The 13,784-nt window shown below is 51.1% G+C and overlaps 1 protein-coding gene and 1 pseudogene across 4 annotated transcripts in view; both read left to right on the forward strand.

Moving 5' to 3' along the window:
- TFDP2 (transcription factor Dp-2) overlaps nucleotides 1-549 on the forward strand; it is a 158,582-nt gene extending 158,033 nt beyond the window's left edge. For all 4 annotated transcript variants that reach the window (XM_061194589.1, XM_061194591.1, XM_061194592.1 and 1 more), the window contains 2 exons: nucleotides 22-127; nucleotides 339-549. In XM_061194589.1, coding sequence (XP_061050572.1) covers nucleotides 22-127; nucleotides 339-522 — 290 coding nt within the window. In that variant the 3' untranslated portion in view covers nucleotides 523-549. The remainder of the gene's footprint in view (nucleotides 1-21; nucleotides 128-338) is intronic.
- Nucleotides 550-11,289: 10,740 nt separating this feature from the next.
- LOC133093048 (large ribosomal subunit protein eL32-like) lies at nucleotides 11,290-13,784 on the forward strand (annotated as a pseudogene).

Consider the following 13,784-nt stretch of genomic DNA (forward strand, 5'->3'; position numbering starts at 1 on the left):
TGTTTTTGTTTTTCCCTGTAGATATCTCCACAGGACCGTCGTGGTTAAATCAGGGACTGCTTTTGAACTCTACCCAGTCAGTTTCAAACTTAGACCTGCCCACTGGTGCCACCTTGTCCCAATCAAGGTAGGTATTTTTTCAGGGTTAGAAGGGCGAGCCGTGAAGCCCTGACCCTCCCTGGAGGGGAGAGCCAGCGCGCTGCGCCGGCCGGGTCCCAAGCGGCTCCGGCAGAGCTCGCCCACGGCTCCCCGCTTCCCCGGGTTCTTTTCCCTGTGTTTTCCAAAACTTAAAACATCTACCACGTTAATGAGCCTGTGTGTTTTCAATTGTTTGCTAGTGTAAACCAAGGGTTGTGCTTGGATGCTGAAGTGGCCTTAGCAACGGGGCGGTTCCTTGCCCCAGACAGTCACCAGTCCGGCAGTGCGGCCTCTCACTGCTCTGAGTCCCGAGGCGAGACCCCCTGTTCCTTCAACGACGAAGACGAGGAAGAGGACGAGGAGGATTCCTCCTCCCCAGAATAAAGACAGGCGCAAACCCACGTTCTACTATTTGATGCTCATGTGTGTTTTTAGTGTGAGCTCTTGTGTTTGAAACGATTGCTTCGGTCTTTGCCTTTGTTTGCACTGTGTGTTCAGTGAAAACTAGGGAAACACAATAAGCAAATTACCTGAAGGCTGAGAGGATTGAGATGAAAGTTAACGTAGTGTGAATGAAAACTCTGAACGACAGAGCAGTAGATCACATGGCAAACAAAGCATGTACTCGGAGGTGGCGGAGGGGATAGTCCCTGAATTGACAGCACGAACGCAGCGCATTTATCTTCCGTGAGGCGGGGCGCCGCGGCCCCCAAACCCACGCAGCCCTCCTTGTTGTCGAGGTGGCTCCATGAACAGTCCCCGACGGCCGTGTGCCCCACGCCCCGCTCCCTGCTCTGGGCTGCCTTTCACGAGGCGGAGCTGAACACGACAGGTTCCCGGTGGGAGGAGCTGTACAGCGAGGGATGGAGACCCTCGTGGCCCAAGGAGCGCAGATTGAACCGCTGAACTAGGTGCAAGTCTAGTCGAGGTGCTTTACGCATCAGCTGCCTTAGACGGCTTCTAGAAAGGAGCGAACGCTAATTCTTGAGTACTTAAGTGACATTTAGAATAATTTATAGTCAAACTGAAATGATCACTATTAGCCAATGCATTGGTGCATAGAATTTTCTAGGGCTACTTCTGGAAGCCAAAATAGAATAGCATTTCCACGTGCATTAAATACTTTGCCAGCACTGCCTTTCGCCAGCAACCTAAATCTGGAGTTTTACAAGAGAAGGAAATTGTCTCTATCGTTTTAATCAGAGCTATGCATTTCATACAGCTTTTTCACCTAGAACAAAACAAAGGAACAAGTCCCCGTGACTGAGCTGCTTGCTTATAGTTCCGTGCCGTAATTGTATGATTTCACCCAGTGTGCAATTTGTGAAAATGAACTGTCATTACTTTTGTCTGAAAAGTATTTCCAGAATATGAACAGCAATGTTTTCCTGTACATGTCACCTTTGGTACATTCTCATTCATCAAAATGACCATATTGTGTTGATTCCTGGGTCAAACGCATTTCAAAGTCACCCGATACTCAGTGTTTCACAGAAACACCAAAAAAGGTTGAGCACTCCAGGTGACTGGGTGCGCAGTAGATCAGGACACAGACTGTCGTCAGGTCAGAGCCAAAGATGCCGCTGGGAACCGCTCACTGCTGGGTTCGCTTCCCGCCCCTCTGAATTCGAGTGTGGAGACACTGCCACCACGGCCAGACCCCGACTTACTTACTTAAGCGCACATTAGTTAAGGCCTTGGAAAGGAGCAAACGATAATGGAAGATGATTAACTCTAAATCTCTGACTTGAATCATTTGGATTTGCCCTGAGATTATGCATCCAGCATCTATGGGCTCGGCGCTGAGCTCAGCCCAAAGCGGCTCTTTCCTAAGCCCCGCGGGGGAGCTCGGGGGCCGGTGCCCACAGTGAGCCGGCGGGGAGGGGCCTGGCTGACCCAACCAGTACACAAGGATGTACAGCGCTAAGTTCCTTTGAGACAAATGCATTCCGTCAGGAATAAGCCATAACGCAGACTCAGAGTGCCGAGGGGCCGGAGAGGCGGAGGCAGGTGCGGGAGGGCCCCCCTGAGGCCGGGGTGGGCGGGTGGGAGGGAGGGCCCGAGGGCCTCCAGGGCACGTTCTGCCTGGAAGGTGTCAGCTGCACCATCAGGGAAAACCGGGTCTCCTTCAGGCTGCCTCTCCCTCTCCCAAGCCCAGCTTTTCTTGCCCCTGTACTTGAAAGGGGCCCAGCGGGGACCTGGAGAGGCCCAGGGCCACGGCGGGCTTTTCAGACTTCAGAATACCATGCCGCAGGTCCCAGGGCCGCACACCAGCGTTCATGACAGGCACACCAATCGTGAGCACTCCTCTACCAGGTAGCAGGAGCCTTGCCAGAGTTCGTGGGGCACTGATCCCTTCCTCTGTTCTCTCTCTGCTGCTGATGATAAAATATGGGTTTAAAAGAAAAAGCAACCAAAGACTCTTACCATTCATTACTGGTGCCCCATCATTGGCCACCGCAGCCAGCGGTGTGTGGTGTTTGGCAGGAAGTGGCCCTCCGTTCCTCAGTGACACACTTGGGTTACTGCTGAGGACGCCCAGCAGAGTCACACGGTGGTCACAGGACGTGTCACTGGTGTAAGGCTTTACCTGAGCAGAAAGCTAGACTCATGTTTAGAAAGAGAAATTCTGTCATTCTTCTGCTTCTCCCCTAAACAGATTTATGATGTGGTTCTAAAGTTCATTACTCAGTCACAATTTCATATAGAAATCAAACAACAACAAAAAAGGAAATTGTGGTTACAACATCCAGGCTTCTCTATAGGAGTAGCACTTGGGGTTATTTGCACATGCACATGTACACACAGGCGGACACCCCTCCCAGAGGGTGCTGGTTACACGCTGCTTGGGGGAAGTTCAAGAGTCCCCTTTTCCCTCAAGCGCCAGTGTATCCGGTAACCTTTCCGGTGCACGGTGTCGCCCAGTCAGTGAAGTCGTGATCCGTTTAGCACCCGCGCAGGTGGCGCCAAGCCTGCCGTCTTTGGCCCTGATGTGGGAGGGTCCAGGCAGTGCCCACGGCGCCCAGGCACCCGCCCACACTTCCTGCCCTTCCCCGCTGTGCGTCTGTCTCACCCGCTTCATTTTCTCTTGTGATGACAAGGTGGTGGGAGCAGCTTCAGTAAGTGTTGACATAAACTGTGCCTTAAGATCATGGAGGACCTCGGGGAGGGGCCAGGAAAGGAGGTGCTAAGACGGTGATTCCTCACCTCTCAGCGCCGCCCGCCCCCCTGCAAAACTTTACAAATGACCCCTGTCTTCTAGAAATGGTGGGGAGAAAACTGTCTGCAGTTGGCTGCCATTTTACCAGGATAAAGAGGATAACTCTCTCTTCATTAGCAGAATTTACAGTTGTCACCGTACTCTGCCCTACTTGAGAAATGATGCCGGGGTCAGCCCCCAGATACACACGAGCCCCTGCAGGTAATTCAAGCGGAGATACTCCACAAAGGAGTGGCTCACTTTAGCCATGCAGACATCAGAAACTCGGCTGTTTGCTAAAACACAGCCCTTTCTGGGCCGCTCAGGTTGTAGAGACAGCAAAGTTTGGGTGTAACCTGGGCCCTGGGACGGTCAGAGCATAGCGGGCATGGGTGGGGCGGGGTTAGCAAAGGAAGGGGACTGCCTCAGCTCTTCCTACCAGAACCACACACGGGGAGAAGCCTGGTTAGCTTCATGGGTGAGTCACTTAAAGTGGCCTTTGACACCTCGCCAGCCCCCTCCCCTCGGGCACATCTGTGAGGTGGCCTTTAAGGCTGCACTGCCACAGTGGTCCCGGCAGGGTAGAGGCTGGCCAGTGAATGGAAGATTTAATCCTTCAGTAAGTGTTTGAGTGAATACAGAACAGAAGACGTTCAGGTTGATGCGTGCTATGGAAAAAATGACAGGGTCATGGGGCAGTGGTGGAAAGGCTACTTTGGCTGGCGGTGTCCAGGGAAGGCCCCCTGAGAAAGTGACTTTTGTTCTGAATCAGACAATTGAAAGGTCTCCCTACCAGGCCACTCTTCCCCCATGACGTGCACTTGGAAATCTCTGCTAAATTCCAAAGGCCCCACTCTTCCAGCTTTCAGTGTACATTTTGGAGTCTGTCAGGGAATTTCTAAGATTTATTAATAAAAGAAAACCAAACTTAGCTACCAGCAGTAGCCATAAACTAAGAGAACATTCTAACCCATGGAGATCTCCTTGTTGGCTCTGTTACCTTCCAATTGAACCTACACAATAGGAAAGTGAGTAGAAATGGAGAACTTTTCTAGGTGTTTTCTTCTAGTTTTACAAGTTGTTAGATACATAAAGATCTACTTTTTATATTAGATGTATAAAAGAGAATCTGTTATCCTGCATATGGACTAGTTTTAGCAGAGCTGAAGACTACCTGAGGATCATTCCCCCAACTAGGTTCCCCATTTTCAGGCACCCGAAGCAGTGGTCCCCCAGCACTGACGATCACTCACACATATTTATCCAGACCCACGGTGTGTGCCAGGGCCCTGCATGACGCCGCTTGAGCGGCCCTCAGAAACGTGCCTCCCTGCCCTCTGATTCACAGTCATACAACGTTCAGTTCATTTGCTTAACTTCCATTCAAGCCGAACACTATTACCCAAAAGGAAAAAGTGTCTGACGTTGACTTTTTACCGTTTTCTAAAAAATTCAAGCTAATGCCCACATAAATTACATTTCTCAGGAATTAGCCAAGATCTCTCTGGAAAGCTGTGCGTAGATAACCTTCGGGATCCCCATTTTCCCACCTACTTCTACACTCACACTGTGCTAAGGAAGAAAAGGTGAGGGCATAAACTCTGCCCCTCCAGTTCTGACCTGGGAGTCCCTGACACAGAAGTTTCAGTGGCCGCAGGTGTTCACTGACCACACTTCTGTGACAGAAGAAAGTATATTCGCTTACTTCTGTGCAGCTGTACTTTCAGATAAAATCCTGTATTGTTCTTACAGGGCCTTCGCTTTACACGAAGGCCTGTGAATTCCATGCTGTCATGACCCCTTGCTACTCCAGCAGATCGGACTTTGGTCCTCTGCCTGTAGCTGCCTTAGAAGCCAGTGTAGCGGACACATGGGGGCAGGACTCGCCCCTTCTCCACCAAGGGCCTCAGAATAGGGGCGAACCCTCCCCACTCACTCAGGCATGTGAAACCAGCCAGGGGCCTGACCTGCCCGACGCCCCTCAGCCTGTCTGGCAGAGCCTGCCCTGCATCCCGAATCTCCCTCCTCCCGGGGCCCCGCTGCCTCCTACAAACCCAGCCCTCACCCCGGTCCTCCCAGAGGCCTTCTGGATTAGCATCAGCCCTCTGTCACCCCAAGTGCTAAACAGCTGAGGGGCAGGAGTGGGACACTGCTCGTGAGTCCCGGCGTGAGGCTGTGGTGTCAGCTTCGGGCCTCTCCCGGCTCGGAAGACCCAGGCTTAGAAGAAACCCATTCCTCCCTGGGCAGAGACCTTCACGCACATTGGAGGTCAACTGGCCCTTCTGTAGCAATGTTAGCTTTTTTCTGTCCGTGTCCGTCTCAACAAGGAGACGTCCCCAGATCATGTTTGGGTTTTAAAACCCATCGCTTTGTCGCTTCAAACTCACCATGTTGTCACTTCCCATGCGCTGTCTTCAACATGCCGGGCACTAATAACAAATGGCCTGATGGTTCTGCGTGTTCACGACTGGGGTCAAAGATTTTTCTCAAACCCAAAGTCTCTGGGGACCCAGATTCTCTTCTGCTAAGAGACTTCTCTGAGCGTGTTGCAGTTGTTTTTCCCAATAGAACCGTGGCGGCTTCAACCGTGCGGTGTCCCAAAAGGCGGACCCACCGGCCGCGCCGGAGCTCGGAGGCCCACCGTTCAATACTGTGAGGTCTCGAGGCGGCTGCTTGCCATCACCACCCTGACTGTTAGACAAAAAAGAAAGGCCATGAGCCCACATCCCCAGCTAGTTCACCTTTTCATTTGGAGATGTCGTACTCTGATCATGTGCTGTTAGGTTTTATTTCCAGAAAATATAGTTCTGCTTTTTTCTGCATGAAGGAAACATCATGGTGCCACATGCTTTAAGCAGTTTAAACAAGAGAAATAAGGGGAAAATGCAAACACCACATCTGACCTGCCTAATGTAGACTTTATTAGATTGAAGTATCTAACCTAATATGATTATTATTTTGTAGCATTCTCAAACTTTGTAAATAAATACCATTATTTTTATATGGAAATTTTATAGAAGAGCTATTTCTGTATACTTAATTATTCCTGGGTTTTCTGAAATTGCTTCCAATAGGTAATGGACAAGTCCTAATCTGTGTTCCTGTAAGGATGGTTCAAGGACCACCCACAGCAGAATTGATGGGGGGAGTTTTAAAATTTTGCCTCCCTAGGACCCACCCCAGACGCTCATTCAAAAGCTCTGGTGGGGGGGGGGGTGGAGCCTGGGAAGCTGTATTTTTAATAAACTCTGAGTGGGTTTTTTTGTCCATTAAAGTGTGAGTGTCTTTGTCCATCCTGAAAGATTAAAAGAAGGAAAGAAAGAATAAGCATTTGAAATGAGTTTAAGTTGTGCTTGAGGAAAAAAATGTATCAGACTGTTCCATGATTTGAATGAGATGTACTATAGAAAAAATAAATAACTTAAAATAATTGTGGTCTCATTATTAGCAGGCTGATGGCGGTGGTGGTTAGTGAATACTGTGCAGTGCCCAGACCCCGGCCCCATCTGAGTCCCTCTCCCCAGGAATTGCCCTTAAAAGGGAGCTGCCTCACCCAAGGTTATATACCACACGCAGCCAGTGAGGGGTACAAGAGGCCCAGCCGCCTTGCCGCAGTTGGGGTATCTGAAGGGCCGCCTCCGCGTCAGAGTGCCTCGGGGAATTGGCTGGTGCCTCCGGCGACTGTGTCACGGCTCAGCTACCCTCCACCCCACCCTGCCCCCCTCACTACTTACAGGTCACGTCCCCAGAGCACTTCAGTGCACATCCACCCCCTGTCCCACCTAGGATGGAAATGTCAGGCATTGAAAAGGTTCTCTGCGTTGGAGACCTATGATTTTACATCTTTATGAGATCACTTTAGAAGATAATTGCCTAAAGAATAATGTCTTTACAGTCTCAGAAACGACCGACTGGAATACAGTGTTTTAGGGAGAATGCTCATCTTCCCTTTAACCAAAGCGGCATCAGAGAGAAGAGCTACAGTGATGAGTGCAGGCCACCGTGGCCCCCAGTACCTCCTGCTCAAGCAGTCTCCGCCTGCCTTGCGAGAGGTGGGAGCCCTTGATAACGCTGTCTTATATGCAGTCTGAGCTGGGTGCGTGGTGGGCACGTGGACAGTCAGAAGGAAGGGTTTGGAGCAATTTGGGGGTCGCAGGATGGGGCCACGTCTTAAAGAGACACTAGGAAATGGTTAAGGAAGCACTCACTTGAATGTTAATGTCCAGTGGGACTTCCCTGGGGGTCCAGTGGTTAGGACTCCGCGATTCCACTGCAGGGGGCACGGGTTCGATCCCTGGTCGGGGAACTGAGATCCTGCAAGCCATGCTGTATGGCGAAAAAAAAAAGAATGTTAATGTCCAGGAAGAAAGGCATCCTCCCTTAAAGACTCTCACTTGAGTTGAGCAGACAAGTCAGTGATGGTGGTGTGGACTGTCCAGTGTTGAAGTGGGGAGCCAGTGCCCGCCCCTTTTCCCAGGGACTTTCTGGAGTGGTGAGCCCAAGCTGGTAGCAGGTCCTCTCTGCTATGTAGCATGACCAGCTACTTCCTAGGGCCATTTGGCGAACGTGTCCAGGGACCCACGCGAGTAACGCTGAATCACTTATTTGGCCATGAGGACGTGCTTTGCTTTTGTGGCCACATGGGGGAATGTCGTGAGAGACTGCTGGGAGTGTCGTTGGTAGCTGTCAACACAGCCAGTGGCCACGCGGTTAACCGGGGAGATGTCCACAGAGCCCCAGCAGTTGTTTACTTCAATACCCAGCTCCTTGAGCTGGGCTCTGCTGAGGCGACAAGGCATCAGCGAGAAGACAGCCTCAGGCAAGGGTCTTCCCCAGAAGCCAGAACTCATCTGACAATCGACTGTTACCTTTTTCGGTTCCTACTCCCAGAAGCTAGTTTTTCCCCATTCCATCTGACAGACGAACTGCTCCTGTAGTTCCATCCTTCTTCCATTTCTGTGTCTTATTTATTTGAACGCTGGCACCTCTTACTGCGGCTTCCGCCTGAAGACACCTCCAAACTTCCCCGGTTTCTTGCCTGGGAAGAGGGCTCCGTGTGTTCATACTGTGAACAACTGCCAAATGCCCGGGAGCTCCCTGCTCACTGCCAGCTCAGCCTTCTTCCTGAGAGGACTTTCCAGCTTCTTGCTGAAACTTGCTTTCAGGAAATCTAAGCGTATAAAATGCTCTGTGGTAAAGGAAGGCCTGTATCAGGGTGGGTGAAACCAATCCCACTGAATGCAAAGTACAATTTGTCATGATCCCTCTTTCACTTTCATGCAAATCACTGGGACATTTTTGCCACTGGGGCACAGCTCCCATCACCAACCACTTCCTTCTTGCTTGCTTGTCTCCTGCCTTGCTCAAGGGCCTCGAGTACTATGATGCCTGTCGTACTGAGGTCAGGAGATTTGTTTTCATGCCCTAGCACTTGGCCATGGCCCCCAAAAGCCAGAATTTAATTAGAAATCCCCAAAAGAGTATGCACTAAAGCCCAAAAATAATGGTCCTTAAAAAGGTACCATCTCCACAGGAATTATTTTCAGATTCTGCTAATAAATAAATAGATTTGTTTTTGAACCCCCAGTGAACAAAGGCTTGTATTGCATCTTTTTAAAAAAATATTTATTTTTGGCTGCATTGGGTCTTAGTTGCGACACACGGGATCTTCGCTGAGGCACGTGGGCTTCTCTCTAGTTGTGGCTTGCGGGCTCAGTAGTTGCAGTGTGTGGGCTCTCTAGTCGTGGCGCGTGGGCTCCGGAGCACGTGGGCTCTGTAGTTGCGGCATGCAGGCTCTCTAATTGTGTCTTGCGTGCTCAGTAGTTGCAGTGCATGGGCTTAGTTGCCCCACAGCATGTGGAATCTTAGTTCCCTGACCAGGGATCGAACCCACGTCCCCTGCATTGGAAGTGCGTATTCTTAACCACTGGACCACCAAGGAAGTCCCTTGTATTGCATCTTTAATCTGAATACAAGAAGTGCTTTCACAGAAGGTGTCTGTAGAACATCTAGGTGCGGCCTGCTTCGTGCGACGGGTCCTTGGAGCAGAGACCAAGGCCTTTTTGCCATTGGAGCAGTGCTGGGCTCTTCCGCTCCTGCCCATCCTGCGATCATCTAAAAGATGAACAGTTTCCTCAAGGTTTATCATAATTCAGTTTATAAATCACTATTAACAGTTATAAGAATGATAGATTTTTCACTTTAAAAATACTTGTGGAAATTATTTTTTAAGAACAAAAACCAGGGATTTCCCTGGCAGTCCAGTGGTTAAGACTCCGCGCTTCCACTGCAGGGGGCACGGCTTCGATACCTGGCTGGGGAACTAAGATCCCGTATGCCGTGCAGCACGGCAAAAAAAAAAAAAGAAACGCACACCAAAACGTGAGCCCAGTGGACACTCTTGAAAGTCAGACTAAAGGCACGTAAGGAGACGGAGACCATCAAACTGCAGTTCCTCCTGGGGGCGGTTGGTGTCCCCCCGCCTCGTCAGACAGGCAGGCGGGCCGGGGCAGAACGTGGGGCTGCCTGCTTCTCCCACCTAGGTGTTGGCTCCGACCCTGGAGGCACCGCGGAGAAGACAGGCAGCTTCAAAAGCCCCAGGCTCTGGCTTCCTCACCTGCACTCCTGGATGCAGACCTTTGGAGGAGGCGTCTGTCTTCAAAGACAGTGTTTGTTAACGGGCAACACCTTCTCCAGGGCTTCCAGAGACAAGTTTCTCAGAAGGCATTTCTAAAACCTCTGGCTTGAGGGTCGGTATCAGGGCAGCTGTTCCCTCCCTGTTGGGCCTCTGTGCCAGGAACCTGGCCTGTACGTTGACTGGGCAGGTTAAGGACAGGCCTGGCCAAAGAAATCCGCTTGCCGAGGGGAGAGAGTTTCCCCCGTGGCTTCCCCACCCTGAATCCCTTTTGAAAGTCTTCTCAGAGCCTGGAGGGCAAACGCATGAGCAAGTCGCAGGGCTGGCTGGCGCTAGGCCGGGGAGGTAGGTGCTTGCTGGGGCAGGCTGGGGCCACCCCCAGTCATCGTGATGAAGGACAGACGCGGAGCAGATGGAGAAAAAAGTCTGGGGAGCAACACCACGGGCAGAACAAGCACAGGAGTGAAAACCTGCGACACCCACGTAGCCTGAGCCATGTGGGCCGTGGAGGCAGGCGCTGGAGGGCCTGGCCCGTCGGCCAGTAGCGGCTGGAAAGCAGCACTATCTCCTGTGCAGTGGCCGTGTGCTTTGCTTAGGTTTTTGTTTGTAAGACTCAACAGATACCAGCTGCTGCACTGGGAGTCGCTGATGGAGTTAAGTCCTGCTGGGTGTACGGTAATGGATTGACCAGACAAGCCAGTAACACAGTCTCCTCACTGGATGAGCTTGGATGAGCTTGGATGAGCTGGCATTCGAGAAATTTTAGTTGACGTTTTTTACATTTGCGTGTGTGTACACAAATTCCGTAATTCCTAGGCATCGTCCAATAACAAAATTCTAATTTTTCTGTAGGATTTTGTCATGTTCAATAAGCAGTATTAGAACACACTCTGCAGTTGACAGTCTGTTGACTTTCTTGGCAGATTTTTAAGTGAAGAGAGACAGGCAAGTAGGGAGTGTAGTTTGCACACCTTGACCTGTCTTCCTCCCACTGATGAGAGCATGTGCGCACGTGGGGGTGGGCTGGCTGGGGCCGTTTGAGGGACCTCCGTGCAAGGGGAGGCAGGGAAGCCCCTGCAGCTCACAGGCTCCAGCATCACAAACCAGCACCCACCCCACTCGGGAATTCTCAGGCTTCACTGTCAGTGGGAGGGAACCCAGGGAAAATCTTTGTCTCTCAGAAATTAGTTCTCTGAAAATAACCTACAATCAGGAACTTGTTTCTTATACATGGACTTTCTTTCATCTTTGTAAATTCAGGGCCTGGCACAGTAGCTGGTATGTAATGATAGGTTCTTAGTCTTTACTGAACGCGTGAATGAACGAACGAACGGATGAACAGGTGAGCTACACACTCTTTATGTTGACCCTTTGTTTAGCCCGAATAACCAAACAGCACTCTCACCTTCCGCATGAATGATCTGGCCAAAGCCTGGCTAACCCGGAAAGACTGGCCTCTTAACCATCCTATGTTCTGCTGGATTGAGTCAGGAGAGGACAAGATGGTGAAAAGAGTGAGACATTTGCCTGGCTTTGGAAGTAACTGGGTGACAGGAGCAAATAAGCTGATGCAAGGAGAAAAACTCTGCCTCTTGGGGAGAAGGTCGGGGGTAGCAGGCCTCACTGTCACCCGCCTCTGGGTCCTACCTGACAAATCCTTTCTAGCAACTTGCCCACAGGCTCGAGTTTTTGCAACCAGCCCAGGCCCCTGCGTACTATACACTTCTCTCCCCACCAGGACGTTAGTAGTTTATTTTCTATGAGCCAGTAAGAGACCACGGAAAGATGAGGGCTCCACTCTCTGGTAAGTGTCAAGCCAATGTGGTTTGTGTTTTCAATACAGAAACAGCTGCTTCATGCCCCACCCCACCCCAGTCCAGTACCAGCTAGTTCTGTCTTTCCGCTGCTGCCATTAACACACTTGTTCTAACCAGCAGCCACTGGATTTTTCCATACTTGAGAGTGGGCAGCTGTTAACAAGAGAACACTTGCCCAGAGAAGCCAGCAAGCATGGGAAGGAGTGAGCTTGTTACACAGTCGAAAACAGATGACTAGGAACTACATGGAGAAGTCCGTAGCACTTCCAGCTGCTTTCCACGTGAATTTATCAGTAACGACTCCGCAGGAGAAGCTTGAGTGGGAGAGAAGGTGAGGGACTATCCTAAGGTCATGAAGAGACCAAATCACTTGCAAAGCGAGAGTTCCAGCCAGAGAGCTTACCTCACCCAATCTTTGTATCCAGGGAGGGAAAAGCCAACACAAGGCTCCCCCCAAGCCCTCTCCTTAAGTTCAGAGTCACGTTTGAGATGCCTGGTTTAAAAGGTGAACCCATCCCAGGGACATTCACTCAGAAGCCCGTTTAAAAAGGCCTCCTGGGGGCTTCCCTGGTGGCGCAGTGGTTGAGACTCTGCCTGCCAATGCAGGGGACACGGGCTCGAGCCCTGGTCTGGGAGGATCCACATGCCGCGGAGCAGCTGGGCCCGTGAGCCACAACTACTGAGCCTGCGTGTCTGGAGCCTGTGCCCCGCAACAAGAGAGGCCGCGACAGTGAGAGGCCCGCGCACCGCAATGAAGAGTGGCTCCCGCTCGCCGCAACTAGAGAAAAGCCCTCGCACAGAAACGAAGACCCAACACAGCCAAAATAAATAAATAAATTTATAAAATTAAAAAAAAAAAAAAAAAAAGCCCTCCTGGGACCTCCCTGGTGGCACAGTGGTTAGGAATCTGCCTTCCAATGCAGGGGACAAGGGTTTGAGCCCTGGACCGGGAAGATCCCACATGCCGTGGAGCGACTAAGCCTGTGCGCCACAACTACTGAGCCCGCGTGCCACAACTACTGAAGCCCGTGCGCCTAGAGCCCGTGCCCTGCAGCAAGAGAAGCCACCGCAATGAGAAGCCCGCGCACCGCAAGGAAGAGTAGCCCCCGCTCGCTGCAACTAGGGAAAGCCCGTGCGCAGCAACGAAGACCCAACACAGCCAAAAATAAAATAAATTTATAAAAAATAAATTAATTAAAAAAAATAAAAGGCTTCCTGGGCCAGGCACAGAGCTGTTTTCCTAGTCTCTGCACCCATAGGTGTATTCACAGGCCAGGGATGCACCTCTCTTGGGGCAAAACTCTTCTAGTCATTTGTAGGTTGAATTAGCGACTAGTCTTTGATGGGGCAAGATACTTTTCTGCTACCCCAGGGAACTGCTACCAACCCCGAGCAAGTCTCCCAAGCTGAACAGCGGGCACTGGCTCCAGATGCCCACGTTGGTCAGAGTGCAGGGATGCGCCTGGACCAGGGAGACGCTGAGGGAAGACAGAAATCCTTTGTTCCTAAATAACGAATCTTCTTTAACAGTAATAGCTCTCTTCTTCGGCGCTGCCTACAGAGGTGGCAGCATCTCCTACCTGGGATCGTGGCAACCCTCAGACCACTCGTGAAGCCCATGATGGTCAAAACCTGATGAACCAAGAAGTTCATCAGGCACCAGTCAGACCGATATGTCAGACTGAAGCGGAACTGGTGGAAACCCAGAGGCATTGACAACAGGGTGCGCAGGAGATTCAAGGGCCAAATGTTGATGCCCAACATCGGTTATGGAAGCAACAAGGAAACAAAGCACATGCTGCCAGTGGCTTCTGGAAGTTCCTGGTCCACAGTGTCAAGGAGCTTGAAGTGCTGCTGATGTGCAACAAATCTTGCTGTGCTGAGACTGCTCACAACCTCTCCTCCAAGAACTGCAAAGCCATTTTGGAGAGAGCAGCCCAGCTGGCCGCCAGTCACCAATCCCCACGCCAGGCTGCACAGTGAAGAAAATAAATAG

The sequence above is a fragment of the Eubalaena glacialis genome, chromosome 6 (assembly GCF_028564815.1).
Source record: "Eubalaena glacialis isolate mEubGla1 chromosome 6, mEubGla1.1.hap2.+ XY, whole genome shotgun sequence".
Taxonomy (NCBI): Eukaryota; Metazoa; Chordata; class Mammalia; order Artiodactyla; family Balaenidae; genus Eubalaena; species Eubalaena glacialis.